Below are 17,472 nucleotides of genomic sequence, written 5' to 3'. Positions count from 1 at the left end.
AGTGTATCCATGTGACAAAGGCTGCAATTCCTTCCAAAGATCAACCAAATCAAGATGAATCAATAATTGAGACCATGCATGCCTTTCGGAGGTTAACATATGAGTATTTCCTGATGTATTGTCACCCTATTGCAGAGCATTATTTTTCCATTTCCTATTGTCACACATTACTTGAACATTTAAGGTAAGGCATTTGATATGAGCAAGCATATTTATAAATACTTATAGGAAAAAAATAGTTATGTATAGCAGCAACCTTCAAGGTGTCAACCCTACATTCTACCTCACGGTCAGGGCCTGTTCCCTGGGAAGAAACATTCGCCTGAGGAGTGGATAGCAATACAACAACCTCTTCTTTAGGGAAGAGGGTTCTGCTAGCTGTCACTACAGCCCATGTGATTCCAATTCCTGAGTTGACCTCTGGAGAGTTTCCACTAGAAGATGCACCATTCCAAGTGTGAGGGGTGGAGGTCGTCGAACAGAAATAACTTTTCTTGGACTTTGCCATCCATCAATTGGACTTTTTGGTCCTTTTGCTGAGGATTAAATAGCAAGAAGCAAAGGGGAAGAAGGAGTCCCATTTGAAACCACTAGGGCTTTCCCTTTATTCTGATGCACAAGAAACTATCTGTTACCTTTATTTTTGTTCCCAATAGAGGCAGGAACATCCTTATTGGGCATCTGAGCAAGCAAAGTAGTAGGAGGCATTTTGTGCTGATTCATTAGACACTGCGAAGCCATGTGCCCAAATTTTTTACATTCAAAGCAAGCCCCTGCAAATAGTCCCCATTTCAATTTATAAAATGCACTTCCCATGTCAACGTTGTTCACCATGACTGAATAAGATTTCGGTGTGGGATTATCAGTATCCTAGAGAATGCAAAATCGATTAGAGTTACCATTAGGCCGCGGTGGGCAAACCACTTTGCCTAAAGTTGCTACAATTTTTGGCAAGAGTGAAGCCATGCATTGCAGGAAGTCTACAACTTCTACCCAGACCGGACATCTGTGTCGAATCAGAGCCTGATAATCTTTTGTGGGGGACCATGGCAAAACGTGCACCATTTGCTGCCCAAACAAGAGTGGCGAATATTCCAAAAGCATTTGCTTGTGAATCTCATCTACCATAATGACCTCAAAAAAGCCTCTAGCTGCATAGTGTACCTTACGAAAAAACAAGCTAGCCAGTGTGTAGGTCAACTAGTTGCCTATCTCTGCAGCAGGTGGCATCCGACCTGGGAAAAATAAAATAACTGCATTTTTGGCATATTCTCTAACTGGATCCACAATTTCATCCACTTCAACCATGAGACCAACCGATAGAATAGAGTCTTTCCACTCTTTCCTTGTGTCTACAAATCCTTCGTGCATGACATCATAAACCAGTTGTGCTTCAACCAAATCATGCATGGGGTCATGCTGACCCTCAACCTGCTTTTGCCATTGAACCGGTCGATCCTTTTGAAAAGTTTTTTCATAAGAGTATTCAGCCATATCTTCTGAAGAAGATGGAACCCAAGAAGAAGGTACCTGTAGAGTGATAGAAGAGAAGAAACTTGTATTTTCAAGGAGAAGAAGAGGAAAAAGATATTTAGTGATTTAAAAAGGAAATACAAGTTCTGGAGAAGGAAAAGAGAAAAAACAAGAAAAAGCTCCAAAATGAACTAGAAATCAGAGAAGAAGGAGAAGTTCTGGTGATGGAAAGAGGACACAAGTCCCAGGAACCAAAAAGGGAGAGAAAGGAGGAAGAGAAAACCCTCAGAACCAGCGTGTAGAGGTAGCCCATGAGCAAATCCGGTACAACAACCACCCAGGAGCATAGAATGAGCCGGCATCAACAGCCTGAGAATAGGGCAAGAAAGGCCATACAAGTACATACATCTATACGAAACTGTACCAGAGCTATGGCGAGCCTATACGATAAGGATTGAGGACCCCAGAAAATTGGTTTTTGGTTGCTGATGTGGAGCAGCAGGTAGCTGAGGCAGACGGGCTTATCCAAGGAGTCTAAGGAGCTGATGGGACGGCTGGAGCAAGGGTTGCAGGACCTCTCTCTCTCTCACCACACACACACACACACACTTCACCAACACACACACACACACACACACACACACACACATAATGATCTATGATAGACTATACATCATAGCAATGAAATTAAGAAACAATTTAAACTATACAATGAAAGTGTCAAAACTTGTGTGTGATGTGATGAGTGCATAGAGCTCAAGAAATTGATTGCTTAGCTTTTGTGGAACACCTGAAAGTTATAATTGGATCAAAAGCTATGGCATGCTAAAATTTGGTTAAGAAGAGGGGCTAAAAGAGGTGATGTAGTCATCAGGTGCACATGCAAAGTGTGTTTCCTATGAAGCACAAGTGTGACATGGTACATGTGCACATGATGTGTGCAAAGTTTGCTTAGTAAGAGGTGTGTGAAGATGTGGTAGTGTGCTAAGGTGGCACTCTATTCCATAGGACTGCTATGGCAATGTGCTAAGTATGTTATGTGCCGCATGCTAGTCCTGAGGTGGCACAATACCAGGTGGTTTATTGAGGTCACACTATGCCATGTGGATTGTTGAGGTAGAACTATGCTGTGTGGACTATTGAGGTGGTATGATGCTAGCTGTCTTGTGGCTGATGATGCAACCACTACCACATCTCTGTTGATGTGGCCTTATTTGCTTACCATGTGAGCATCGCACGTGTCGTACCATGTCTCTTCCTCCATGGCCATATCTACCACATGTCAATGACACGTCTCTTATATTCTTCCTTATGTGTGGCTACTAAGGACATCGCCATCACCGTACTCTATGTTTTTCATCATCAAGGCCTGCTCAAAGTTGCCTTTATTTGTTGTGCTTGGCTGCTACATTGAAGTCACATGTTATTTTTACAACCATGTTGCATTGTTGCCTTGCTTGATTGCCATGTTGCTTGTGGTTGTACAGTCATTGGTCATATTTTCTAAATGTTGGTGTTCACCTTCTCTATGTTGTTGCGGGTCGCATTGCATTTGCACCTTGTAGATCATCAAGTTGTGGTCCTTGTGCTATAGGTCGACGATCATGAGTCTATCTTGTGAGCTTGCATTCCTATTTGGTCAATATAGTCCACTGTAGTTGCTTGTGAGGTTGTAGTAGTAGCGACTAGTGTAGGTGTGCTAGTAGTAATTTGCATATTAGCTTGCTTGCAAATACTTAGGTTGAATGTCACATGTAGTTTCCTATGCTAAGCTGCTCACCTCTTTGCCATTGTTGCATTGTCATGCTTATAGTAGCTTTTGTGTAGGTTGTCTACTTGAGTCCTGTCTGTCTATCTACTTTGGCTCGAATGTGTTCTAGTTTTCTTGCTCGCCTCTATGTGCTTACAATGTTGGTATTTTCCAGGTCAACATTAAACCTTGCTTGCCAAGTTTTTCTAATCTACTTACCTTTGCAATGCCGATACATACTTGCTTGATGTTATCATAAACTGTCAAAATAGTTTATCAAGTCACAATGAGCAAACTTCAATTAGGTTGAACAAACTAGTCAAGACAAACTAGGGGAAAAACAACCAATATGACCATTCTTAATCATTAGGCCCTCATGATGATTTATATTAGTATCATTTAACTTCAAAGGGTCTAGACCTAGCGAACTCCTACATAATAGATACATTCAAAGGGCAAACAAGTTGTAAAGTCCTTTCCCCTAATTAAAGTTAATAATTTTTATTTGGGGAACCAACACTCCCTTATGTACATAGATTTATGTGCTCAATTGAACCCATATCCATTTTTTCGAACATACCCGAGATATAAACACCCCAAGGTTCGACTTTGTAGCTTAGAGACAAAGTGAAGTATTACATAAAAAATCAATTCATTTACAAATTTACCACTTGACATCATTGAAGGTAATCCAAAGATAAGTAACATGTAGACATGTAAGGACACAAAATGTGAGACAAATTTTGTAAGAAATTTGGCTACCTTTTTCAAGGCATTTGGCATCATTACATGCTTTGATCCAAAAATAACTCACGGTTCTGTATTTAATTAAGAAATTCCATCCTTGATTTGAACTTGAGATCGTCACTCTTGAATCAGACATAAGTAGTTTGGCAACCATAGGCAACTACAGCTTGTGAGATCGTAGAAATGCTGACGATGCACGCGTTTACTGCAGCTGTATGGTGGCTGATGCTGCCCAGCACTGTGACTTGGCCCGAGATCGCCATATTAGTGGTCACAGGGAGGATCTGTGGCATCGCAGCGCCAGACTCGAGCGTGGGATCTGATAACAAGTTGTCCGTAGTCGTGCTGAGATAAACTGTAAATTTCGTAGTGGACTTCGATGCCACAGCACCCCCAGGGAGCGCAACGAAGCCCATTTCTTTTCCTTTGTACCAAATTGAAGTTTCCACATATGAATACTGGAAAGAGGCCAAGTTTGGGTTGTGCACTGACACCTTCACACGCAGAGTGAGACCAAGCAACATCTGCCCTACTGTGTTATTCCAGGCAGAGTTCGCGCTTTCAGCTGTCACGTTGTCGACGTTAATCGCAAGGTCCTTGGGCTGGAACTCTGAAAAATACACAGTGATGAGAAGAATGAGGACGGAGACGATAACCATAAGGAGGATTACACATGCAGTGCCTCCGCCAAGGCTTCTGTCCTGTTTCTGCATTTCCTCGATCTTTTGTACGTTTAGACCCGATGAAGACACAGGCCAGAGATCTCATGTAAGCCTATAAACTGAAGATCTCTCTGGTTTTCTCGTGTGCGCCACAAGAGAAGGAATACATGCTGCAAGTCGTCAAGCAACCGATCCAAGCACCAGAGGAAAGCAGTCCTGCCCAAGAAAGAATCAGAACGTTCTGCTAGCGCACGGCTTTGTATGATGTAGAACCATGAAAGAAAGCTGTGAGAGAGAGGAGCAGCACCTCGAGATGCAACGGATGATCTTGGCGTGCGGCTTTGCTTGCAATTTCAAACTCCCTGAGGCTTCCTTCACAATACCCGAGGTGAGCCTCATGTGCACAAAGTAACAGGATCGTTTGGCGTGCATCTGCTGATGCACCTTCATGGATTCGGAGCTAATTTTCATTTTTAAACTTTTCGAATATTTCGTGGAACATAGAAAACTATGAGAGCCTATGCTTTAGTCAAGTAAGGGCCAATAGTAAGGCACTAAAGAAGAGCTTGACACATCCTCTTTTTCTATGAGGACTACTTGGTGGGGCATTTTAAAAGGCACCCGCCTCTTTTTACCGACCCCTTTACCCTAAGCGATTTGTTAGCTCTTTATGTCAATGTATATGCATGCTTCATGACTCACACTCATCAAGGTTGGTATTTCAAGGTACGCGCTTGCTTAATGCAAGATCATGCTCTCAACAACATCTTAAGGTGAGATGAGTATATCACATTGAACCTATTAATGCAAAAGTCTTGAAAATATCCAACTAAGCAACAAAGAAACTTTGATGGAAAGGAGCATAGATTCCATTCAATTATTATCAATTGAGAGATGCATACTACGCTTTAGACATTTTACAAAATTAAGGTTGCCTACATTATCATGTGAACTTTTAATATATTCTCATTTCTTGTTACGCATAGCTTTGTTCTAATCTAAATGTTATGAAAATTTTAAGTTAGAGAGAAACCATATACAAGTCATTATTATATCTTTTAATTGTTCTTGTTAGCTCAAGAGAAATATGAAGAAAAACTATCTTCGTGTTTTAGACTTTATTTGTAACAATTAATACATTTACTAAGTGTACTATAAAGGCATTATTCTATCATATGTATGTAAAGAATCATGCATTATTATATAAATCAACATGCAAATTAAATAATTTAAACCATCTATACAAAATTATCACGAAATTTATCATTGGATTAAATATTGCATGTACAATAGGTCACAAAGTCGTCCATTTCTCATTTATAAACAAAAAACATCATAGAAAATATTTGGTGAATATTGTGGAAACTTGTATTATTATATTAACCAATGTATAAATTGAATGAATTCAAGGAACTATATATGGACCAACATGAAAATAGGAGGATTCTACTTAAGAGCCCCAAAAGTGTAGCGTTATTTTGACATTTACAAAGAAATTCATAATTTGGGCCATTATGGTCATGCTAGAGGTTAATTATCTTATTTCATATATGGCTTCTACCTTTAGTTGTCTTAATTAATGTATGGGCTCCTACCTCTTCTCACCCAACTTATAGCTCCCTCTTCATGGGAAGATATTAATAGCTATGAACATAGATCTCCTTTCACCTAGTCATAGCTATTAATATTTGTGCACCCTCCTTTGTGCTGTTAATATTTTAGCTATCCTCCTTTATGCATAGCTCCTATTGTAACAAAAGGTTTCTCAATGCTCACCTAATCTACAACTCATTTTACATGCAAGATATTTCTTAAGTTAATGTATACTAATTTGGCTATTGCACGAGTGCATATCATATGGCCATAGCCCAATTTTTGTAGTACTTGATATTCTATGCCATGGGAAATACATTTTGGTTATGAAAGGATATAAATCACTTTTGGATAAGTTAAGCCCCAAGAGCATATGTTAAAGCATCCCTTATTTTAGTGGAGGGAAGGGATAATTTTGGTCATGTTATTTTTGGATCCTTGTGCTTTATTAAAAGATCTCCAATACTATAGATGATGAAGCATGAGCCACTCAACTGGGGGGGAGGGGGGGAGATTGTATCGGTGTTGTGTCACATCTTGTAGTGCTTTTAGTTTCTTTCAATTCCTCAACCTATATTTTATGTCTAAGAGAATTCCATATTTTGGTTTCAATGGTATCAAAGCTTGGCTACTGCTTTAGGTCCATTGCAAGAGAGAAGAAACCTACCTCATAGACTATGCAACCAGTTAACAAAATGACTAAATGCAAACTAGTTGGAAGGAAGATGTTTGTTAGGAATGAAAGCCCCCCATGCGTAAATCTCGCTTGGGGTGATTTTACTTCAACAAAGTCTAGTATTCTACATAGGACTCTAACCTACTAAGATGAATGTAGAAGCTCTCTTAAAAAAGAGAGAGAAGAAAGTCATGACATACATAGAAAAAGTCTAGAAGCCATATATAGAATTTTTAGACTTTAGTAAAGTCCAATTTCAAAACTAGAAAAATAAAAGTCCAAAATTTCAAGGTTTAAGAAGAGTTCAAGATTGAGGAGTGGAGAGCTAGTCTCCTTCACGACTTCAAGGGGTAAGGGTTTAAGGAAGAGGATCAAGGGAGGAAGGAGGAGGAGAAGGGAGGTGGAGGAGGAGGAGGAGGAGGAGGGAGGAGGAGGAAGAGGGAGGAGGATGAGGAGATCAGAGGAGGGAGTGGTAGGGTAAGGAGTGCAAGGGTAAGGGTATTCTAAAACATGATAGTGTATTGGAGGAAGAGCAAGGAGGAGATCACAGGAGGGAGTAGAAGGGTAAGGAGTGCAAGGGTAAGGGCATTCTAGAACACGATAGTGTATTAGAGGAAGAGCAAGGAGGAGTAGGAGATGGGAGGAGGGAGTGCAAGGGTAAGGGCATGCTAGAACATGGTAGTGTATGGGAGCATAGACACAAGGGACATTACTCACATGAATACAAAAGCATACCTAAACACTAAACCCCAAAGAGTGGGAGATTCTTTCCATTGAGAGAGATTTATACAAGTTGGTCTCTACACAATTCATAGGAGACTTCTTGATGGGACCTCTTTTGTAGGAGATCTCTTGGATAAGATGCTCTAAAATTTTTATAGGGAACCTCAAGGGCGGGTCTCTTTTATAGGAGACCTCTTAGGTAAGAGTCTCCACACTTTTTGACCTCAATGGTGGGACCTATTTTGTAGGAGACTTCTTGGGTAAGAGTCTTTATACTTTTTTTAGGGAACCCCTTGGGGTCTCTACACTTTTTGTAGGGGACCTTAGAAAGTGTAGGCATCTAGTATGTATCTCTCTATTTTTAGTCTTTCTCTCTCAGGTTCTTGATACTATATGATCAAATTTTTTATAGAGAGGATTTTGGCTATCCTCATCATTTTAGATTCATCATACCATCTTTCAAGCTCAAGATATTACAAGCAAAACTTTGCTGCTACTCTACACACTGGGTTAATAACTCCCCCAGACTGATTTGATTACCCATCCTCGGGTTATGCTGGAGTTTGCAGGTGATGTTGTGATGCAATTGCTTTTACCCAATGAGTGTGGTAAAAATGGCATCAGTGATAGATGGGTTGATCTTGCTTTTTATCTTTTCCTTTGAATCTTCGAACTGCATAGATTGTTTGGTTAGTGTTTAAGAAGCCAATATCAACCATTTCTTCAAATAGACACATATACCTCCCTTCACGTGATATGGCTTGTTGAGAGAGGCTACTAGATGTTTGAGCATCTCTCTATTCATTGGTATTGAAACTGAGCATGGGAATATGGTCATCAATGGTGAGGGACACATCTAGCTTCACTATATTTGGCACTTGAGTGTTTTGTCATGGCTACCTCACATCTGTAATGCGTGTTTGTCCAAGGCTCCAATAAGTGTTTCTTGGAAGGTCCATTTCACTTTAGAGTATGTATTTATTTAGGAACCAATTATGAGGAGCATATTCCTTGTCTAAATCACGTTTACTGGAATCCCACCTGTAGGTAGTGAGACGGGGTACAACATAAAACATGGGATGCATTCAAAAGGAAGATGGTGCCTATAAATACTGAAGGAGGCATTTGTCTTTGAGAAGCTTTGGTCTCTGCCATGCAAGTTATGGATCCAAATTTTTGCTTATGTTTGGAGTGATTTGCGCTTGGCAAATGTGCTTGGAAATCCCTAAGAGGTCCCATTTTCCTCTTGATTGCATGTTTGGGTATTGCCTCTCATGTTGGATTATTAGGCATTGGAATTCTATTTGTATATTGTGTATCCTTATTCAACTCCTATGTGGCTATTCGATTTGGATTATCTATATCATCAAGCTCATGGTTGGAATCATTGATTATGCCTTCCATTGGAAATTCAATGGGTGTCTAAGGAAGATGTGGCCTTGGAGGAGAAGAAGAGGTTTATATAGGGATAGACATGAGGTGGAAGCAAGTAGTGAATTAGAGAATGGAAAAGGAGGGAGGTTGGTGGGAAGTGGAGAAAGAGTAGGGAAAATGGATTCAATGATGACTTGATAATCCTCTAGGGAAGGGTTTTCAAGTGGTGGAAAAAAATTAGGTGTTATTGGATGGGAGGGATGAGACTCTTGGATTATAGTAAGTGTTGAGAGGCATGAGAAAAGAGGCATGATGAGGAATTTGGGCTAGCATGGATCTCAAGAAAGTTATGGAGTATGGTATTGGAGATAGGGAAGGATAGAGAAGATAAGAAAAGAGAGTGCCGAGATAGGGAAGATTAGATTTAAGATAGATGACATATTCTTCATATAGATCTTTGTCAATTTTTTAAGGCATAGTCAGCTTCAAGGTTGGATTTGACTTGAAATTATACCCTAGATAGGGTGATGGTATTTGTTGTAATAGGAGTAAGAGTCCATCTACTACTTCAAGAGGAGGACTTCCCATCAAGCATTCATATATAAGCATTTCATCTAGTTTTATCCACATGACATTTGCATGAACTGGGAAACAAAATACATTTCTCTCATCGTCATCTATTTTCTGGCATAAATCAGGGATAGTCTTTGTGACCATGAGCCTATTCCAATTGAGATCATATACTACATTTATCTTCTTGAGTTGCAAGGGGGGTGGTTGTTTTCTAAGCAAAAACCTCCGAGCATCTGAGCGAAGGACAAAAATTTCACATTTCTACTTCAAAAAAAAGCATATTAGGGTATGATACTAAAACCACATTTCTCAAAGAAACTATGTGTTTATCCATAGATCTTGACACAAAGATGGACAACTTCATCTAACAATGCCAATGATGCTAGGCATGGTGGATACTGAGATGGAAAGAATTATGAAAAGACCCACATGTAGAGTGGGTTTCCCATAGAAATCCCCTCAAATCTCCTATTTGATAGAGGATTATACTTGAAGAAAACCTCTCATAACCCCTCTTCATGGGGGGATTCTCCTAAGAAATCCATTTGTAGGAATCCTTCCAAGGTAGTTTTGCTAGAGAAACTATCTTAGACAACAAGTTTTAAAATGTTTTACATCCAATGTCCAAATATAGTCATTTAGCCACTCAAATCAAACAAAAAAGGCCATTTGAGCACATCTACAAGGTTACAAGTTATAAATCATATCATTTAGACTCTTAAATTCTTAATTTCATTTTTAAGAGTATAAAAATAGTCATAAATATTCAATCTTAGTTGATCTTTCATTTTTTAGTGAAATAGTTATTGATTTTCATTGATGAAGCCTCTGATGAGAGCCAAAAAAAGTGATAATAAGACTCTATGGAGAGGAGGTATAATAAGCTATGGTTAAATGGAAGCGTAGTATTTAATTATGGGTTCATTGTTTTTGCCTTAGTTTTTCATGCTTTCTAATTGTGCTTACTTTTAATAGAATAGACAATCTGTAAAATTCGTTCCCCTACACTCTGGAAATAGCCAACAAATTGCATTCTACTAAGCACTCCAAAATGAAAATGAAGAGAATTTCCAAGGTAGTTTCTCAACTAAACACTCCTTGAGTGTATTGCAAATCTTGAATCACTCATAGGACCTCGCTCATACAATCTTGCTCAGAGGAAATGCAGCTCTAGTTTCAAGTGTCTCCACTAAATTCAAGATTGTCCTTCGACATGATCCTCTTACTTAAGGACTACAACAAGATCTTAGTACAATGGGTGGTGCCTTGTAGCAATAGATCTTATGTTGAATCCTCTACATCGTCATCAACTTGATTCAGTACTTGAATTTTGAGTTTGCAACTTATTGCCTTTTGACTTTGTAGCACTGTGCATACTTCTTTATACTTACCAAGTGTTGAGGTATAGGCAAGATTTAGATTATTGAATTTTCTATCTTCTTTTTGTTGTCCTAGCAATTGATCATTAAATACTGAAAGCTACATTATCTCTTGTCCTTTAACATCAATTTCTACATTGGCTTTCATAATTTTCTTCTTTGATGGTTTACATTCCTACTCTAGTGCTTGATGTTTCAAACCTCAGAGAGTTTTTTGCAACTCAGTGTTTGTGTTAATTATTGCATGGATTTGATCATCTTCACGCATCTGGCTTTCCTTTAAGTACTATTTCATTTTTTAGTTCATCACAAGATAATTTCATTTAGTAGAGTGAATGCTCTACCTCCACCTTATTGCTCAAGGCAGCTAAAATCTGAAGGTGTTCTTGTTGTAGGGACATTATGGTAAGTGCATCCTTCCTACTTTCTTCTAGAGCACTTTGTATAAGGAATTCTTGTTGCATTTGCTCTCCCATCCTTTCCTTGATCATTTTAATCTTTGTCTTTACATTCTGCAACTTTTTTGGAGTGATGGGATCACCTTTCTTTCCATTTCTCATTAGTGCTCTTCTGATGCCATACTAGCACAAATAGCTCTGACCATTGTTGTAATTGTTGATTGCTATGCTATATGATGTGAAATGTGGGATTCTCTTGCCTATAATGATTATATAATTGGATTCTATACACCCATAGGCACCCTATTCTTTATCCTGAATGGTCGTTTACTGTAGAGTGTCACTAGATTTGTTTTGTGGTTTTGTGGCAATGGAGCATCAAAGTCAACAACATTGTTCACTTGTGATTCTTATAGAGACACACTATCTAGTACACTAGTGAGGTCTTTGTGATATGTGGCTACATCTTGTATTTCTTCCCTTGAGTCAATCTACATTGGCTATTGCAGTAGCAATTTTGAATTGAGTTGTACATTTGTTTGCAGTAGTTCCACATTGTCAACCCAGTAATTTGCCCTGATTGTCGGATTTCCATGTCATCCTCATTGAGATTGGTTGGGGACTCTAGTTTCCATTCAGGAGATAATATAATTCATCAAAGTCCTCTATTTCTTGTGTTGAGATTGGGTGGGGACTCTAGTTTCCACTTAGGAGATAATATAATTCATCAAAGTCCTCTATTTCTTGTGTTGAGAGTGGTGTACAAGCTTCCTCTTGCTATATTAAGGCCTTTTTTATCACTATGGACTCGGTAAAACACAGCTCCTCTTCTTATCTCCCACTCCTTGTGTTGTGACTTATATGATTTGCTTGCCTTCCTTCCTTTATTGGTTTTCCATGTCCCCATTCCCTTCCCACTTCATATCACTCATGCATCATCCTCTCTTCCACTCCCTCTTTCCCACCTCCTCCTCCTTCTTCCCTCTTCTTATGGAGTCATGACATCAGATGCATACTAAAAGCTAGTTTGGACATGCACTAATTTATTGAGAGGCCCTTGGTCTTCATGATTTGCAATTGTTGGAGTGAGATTAGATCCTCACTAGCTCCATCTCATATTCCCCATGGTGATAGTTAAGGTGAGAGAATTCCATAAACCCCTTAGCAAAATCTATAACTCTATTCAAAATGCTTTCCTAAGACCCAATTTAAAAAAGTAAAGTAGATATACAACGCGTAACATGCAAATAAAGTTTTTTTTTTTTCATTAACATGCAAATAAAGTTCAAAGAATGATGGAAATGAAGAAGAATTGCAAGGAAAACTAGGAAAAAGTAAATTACATCTTACCATTGCTAATATACAAAAAAGTTCAAAGGATATCAAAACGCTAATCCAATGTTTCCAATCAAGCTAAATGAAATTTATGCCATTTATTTGGGAAAGGAACCATAATTGCTAAGTGATTATGTAGATGTTTTGTCTAGACAAGTTAACTAAATTGCCCCCACTAAGAGTAGAGCATGAAATAGAACTCATGCTTGGAGCTAAAGTAGTAGCTTAGTGACTTTATAGGACATACATTCCAGAAGCTACAGAACTCAAGGCTCAACATTTTGGAGAAGGGATTTGTTTAGCCAAGTGTCTCTTCATGTCAACGGTATTTTGCCTCTCACCCTAGGTTGATTGTGATCCCTCTGCCCAACTGGATGAAGGTGTGTGCTTAGCTTTATAGGAAGATACTCATTCTTGAAGTCAAAAGGTTTTATTTTGCTAGGCTCCTATGCTGCTCGGGGTGCAAAAATGGAGGCCACAATTAAATACAAGTCAGGAGTAGAGGGAGTGACCACCCCCCATAGAAGTGGTTGTTGATGGAGACATCAATGCAAGATTGACCTTGATGAGTCCCTGATGAGCCTTCATTCATACCTTCCTCTTTCACTCGCACTTCACTTTGTACTTCTTCTTTTTTGGAGTCCGAATCAAATAACTAGGGATCCTGTTGATGGAGACATCATTGCAAGAGGAGGAATGTCTTAAACTTGATGAGTCTCTAAGGAGCCTTATTTTGTACCTTCATCTTTCACCCACTCTTCACTTTGTACTTCTTCTTCTCTAGAGTCCAGATCTGACCACCAAGGATCCTATTGATTCAGGTGAATGTCAGTGTCGATGAAGTTCCTTGCTCTAGCTATGGGCTCACTTTGTGCTCGCCCTGAGGACTTTGTGAACTTCCGTTGCACATAATGCTTCTTGTACTCGGTTTCATCTACGGCAAGTCTTTTCTCCACTCTCCTCAAGTACGTCCTAGTTCTCTCACTAGCTCTCCACTAGCTCCTTTAAACATTTCAAAACTACTCGGCATAAAACCTCTCTCTCTAGGACCCTAGAACACCACTTCACTTATGCTACTCAACACCAACAGTGTCCCACCATGATTGCCATAAATTGTTGGGGGGGGGGGGTCCTACCACTTCTGGGAGGCATAGTGCAAGGAGCAAGTAGGATGTGTGATCACTGTGCGATACAAGTGCAGAGTGATGTGCACAAGAGAAATACTAAACCAGAACAAAATCATAATAGCCTACCCTCGATATGAATTGAACAAAACTCTAGCCACATATCTCACTTTTGTCCTAGTGTTGTCACCTCTGTTGCAAACTCATTGTTTCTTGACTTGTGGGAAGGAAACTAAGGTGTGTTGCCTTCATCTTCAGAATTGGAAGGAAGATCTTTGGTGACACTCTTAACCAGCTCCTGGTACCTTGAAGGCATAGATTGCTCACTTGGAGTTGAGGTACTTTCAGAGCTAGCAAGAGGACTTCATGGCTGTGAAGCCCTTCAGGGTCTCTTTTATCACTCTAGCAAAAGAGGACAAGGGTGATGCATTCCTGAGTCCACTGTCCACCTTGGAGGAAGGAGGTGGGGATGCTCCTCTAGTGACTAGGTTGGTACTGGTTGGTGATGAGGCCTCTAATATTGGTGTTGATTCATCCTTACTACTATCACCTTTCATTTGTGACCTTGTCACAACTCCAAACACTACACCAATCAAATGGGGTTTGTCACCCTTCTCTGCCACTACTACGTCAACCATGTTGACTTGGGATGTTTATTCCCCTCTACCATTGGGACAGTATATGGTGTAGTGGTCATTTGTGTTGCATTGTGTACAAGAGGGTCCCCTAAGTGGTTATGTATATTCATCTTAGTAGTGGTTGTACTCGCCACATTTGTAGCACATGATGGGTCTGCAAAAGTTTGTACCTCTACTTGCACCTCCATTTGCACCTCGGAACTCACCCCATCGATCGTGTTGATAAGGGGATCCATATCCACCCCTTGACATAGGTGGTTGATACTGTGCATAATAGGGATGAGGATAGAAGTATGGAGCCCCAATGTGAGTGGGAGAAGGATCTTGGAGCAAAGAAGGATTAGGAAGTAGTGGGGGTGGAATGATAGGAGGGATAGGCGGTTCAGATGCCTTCACAGATGGAGGAACTGGGGGTACTAGTCTCAAAGTGGTCAATGCAGCTCTATTGACTGTAACCACCGGGGGCTCCCCAACCGGATACTCTGGTAGAAGCTTCCTCAACCCCTTAAGATACACTCGGAGGCATCATGTCCATAAATGTCACAAAATGTGTAGAAGGAGTCAAAGTGGGTACCTTACACTTCAAAGGACACTCCTAGTAGCCATGGCCAGAACCCTTGCACTCGGTGCACCAAAGACTACTTCTTATATGAGCTTCAAAGTGTGATCCACCCTTGTTCTATCTTTCAGAACTTCATTGATTTCTTTTAACTCCTTCATTTGTTGCCATGTCAGTGAGCCCTCTTCTTTTGGAAGCTGGGTGGTCAAAGTGTGTGTTGACGCAAAACTTAACTGGGACCATTCCATATTCACCACTTCCCTTAGGATGTCTTGCAGTGAGGCATGGTCAAGGAGTTTGTCGACTAGGCTTATAGCAATGGTGGAAGGTAATGCCTTCCAAAACCATCCCTTCATGATGGCATCGTTTGGTGGCACAGACATCTTTTCGGCCAGGACCCTCATCCTTGTGTACATGTTCGAGATGCTTTTGCCATATTAGTGGACAACTCCATCATATGTTCAAACTTTTCCAACTTGAAAGTGCATAAGAATTCCTCCCTTAGGTCTATCCAAGTTTGGAAAAGGTGAGAGGGGAACTAACTATGCCATACATCAGCGGCATCCTCCAATCCTATGTTCAAACTTTTCCAACTTGAAAGTGCAGAAGAATTCCTCCCTTACATCTGTCCAAGTCTAGAAATGGTCAAGGGGAAACTGACTATACCATACATCAGCGGCATCCTCCAATGGCAAGGGGAAGATGTGAAGGAAGGCATTCTCATTCTCCACACCTTTAGCTCTATGTGCCCTGAGGAATTTCCTCACATGAGCTTCCACATCTTCATGGAGGTGGCCTTTGAACTTTTGAGTCTTCGCATGGACCTTGTTGAGTAACTTGAGAAGTCTAGCTCTTTCTACAAGATCGAGAACCCGCCATCCCCACCCTAGAGGTTGAAGTAGGTGCAAGAGTTGGAGGCCCTCGCCATACTAAGTGTGGGTGCCCTAGAGGATGAGACAACACCTCCTGTGGAGGACAACAATGGGGAAGTCACTACTAATGTAGCCATAAAGGAAGTGTATACGCACTGCATATGCAAAGGGTCTCGATGGTGTAGAGGGCAAGGGTGAGAACATAGAAGATGTGGGGGTTAAAGAGGATGGAGAGCAGTTGGGAATGAGAGGGATGGAGTTGAAGTCATGGATGAGTAGGCAGTAGGGAAGGAAGGCGGTGGTGGAAAAGGCAGCATAGGTGTAGATGGAAAGGGAGATGAAACCTTCACGGTAGGTAAAGGCATGGGCTAAGCAAAAGTACCCCCGAGTGGGATAGATGTGGAAGTAAGATTTTCTAGGAACCCGGAGCTATGCATAATAGATGAGATAGCAGCTTGACTAGCAAATGTATGCCTTTCCTTCTTTATTTTTCTACTATCATGGCATGGTAGGCTACTTTGTATCTTCTGCAATTGATAGAGTCTTTCTTTGAGGGACTCATGATCTACAGACTCCCATGGGTTTTTGTACTGCTATGCGTAGGCTTGGCATTACAAATTCCAATGGGACCACTGCTTCAAGGTTGTATACCAATTGAAAAGGTGTAAATGCTACACTGACCTAGAGTGTGGTTTGATATGCCCATAAAGCATCGTTAATCTTTTTCACCCCTTCAATTCTCTTTGGTTCCACTCTCTTGGTGAGGACAATACATAGTACTCTGTTGATGGTGGACTCGGCTTGTCCATTGCCTTGGCTATAGTAGGGTCTACTTTTTTTATGGATAATCATAAATCCAAACAAAAGCTCCTTGATCACCTCATTAACAAAATGTCTGTCTCTATCTTAAAATTTCAATGGGGCATCCATACCGTGTAAGTACATTTTCATACAAGAACTTTGATGTGCTTCTTACATCAACTTTTCTTATTGCTTTATCTTTAGCCCACTTGGTGAAGTAGTCTATGGCAACAATGATGTAGTGTGCCTTTGTTCCCTTTGCAGCTAGATGTAAGGGTATCGGTATCCCATTTTTCAGATGGTTTTTGTGCAACAACTATTGTTAGGGGGTTGATGTCTTTGTGTTGGGGCTTAGTTATTTTTTGGCATACATCATCTTTTTATGTAGTTGTAAGCACCTGTCCAAAGTGTTAACCACCAATATCCTGCCAAGAGGATTTTTCTTACTATTGCTTCCCCTTCAAAGTGTCTTGTCGCTATGCCTTCATGTACTTCTCTTTAATATTGGCATGATTTCTTTTCTTACTGCTTGACCACTTGGTGAAGTAGTCTATGGCAACAATGACGTAGCATGCCAATGTTCCCTTTGCAATTGGATGTATGGTTATCAATGCCCCATTTTATCTTTAATGCTTCTTACTTCTTTACCTTTAAACCACTTGCTAAAGTAGGCTCTAGCAACAATGATGTAGCATGCCTATGTTCCCTTTGCAACTGGATGTATGTGTATCAATCCCCCATTTTTCAAACGTTTTTGTGCAACAACTATTGTCAGGGGGTCGACATCTTTGTGTT

The 17,472-nt window shown here is 40.2% G+C and overlaps 1 protein-coding gene across 2 annotated transcripts; it reads right to left on the bottom strand.

Annotated features, from left to right (window-relative positions):
* Positions 1–4,040: 4,040 nt before the first annotated feature.
* Positions 4,041–5,020, bottom strand: LOC147905192 (uncharacterized). 2 transcript variants are annotated; one of them, XM_087397715.1, is made up of 2 exons: positions 4,940–5,020; positions 4,041–4,802 (listed from the first exon to the last, which is right to left on the bottom strand). In XM_087397715.1, the coding sequence occupies exon 2, from the start codon at positions 4,681–4,683 to the stop codon at positions 4,099–4,101; it is 585 nt and encodes a 194-aa protein (XP_087253841.1). In that variant the 5' UTR covers positions 4,684–4,802; positions 4,940–5,020; the 3' UTR covers positions 4,041–4,098. The 2 variants fall into 2 exon arrangements, with proteins under 2 accessions (XP_087253841.1, XP_087253834.1); XM_087397708.1 differs by having other exon boundaries at positions 4,041–4,848; positions 4,940–5,018.
* Between the last annotated feature and the right edge of the window lie 12,452 nt (positions 5,021–17,472).

This window comes from Dipteris shenzhenensis, chromosome 2 (assembly GCF_047967505.1).
Source record: "Dipteris shenzhenensis isolate YYH24624 ecotype China chromosome 2, Dip_SZ_1.0, whole genome shotgun sequence".
In the NCBI taxonomy this organism is placed as follows: domain Eukaryota; kingdom Viridiplantae; phylum Streptophyta; class Polypodiopsida; order Gleicheniales; family Dipteridaceae; genus Dipteris; species Dipteris shenzhenensis.
Note: the sequence above shows the minus strand (reverse complement) of the source record. Positions and strands in the feature narration are given on the sequence as shown.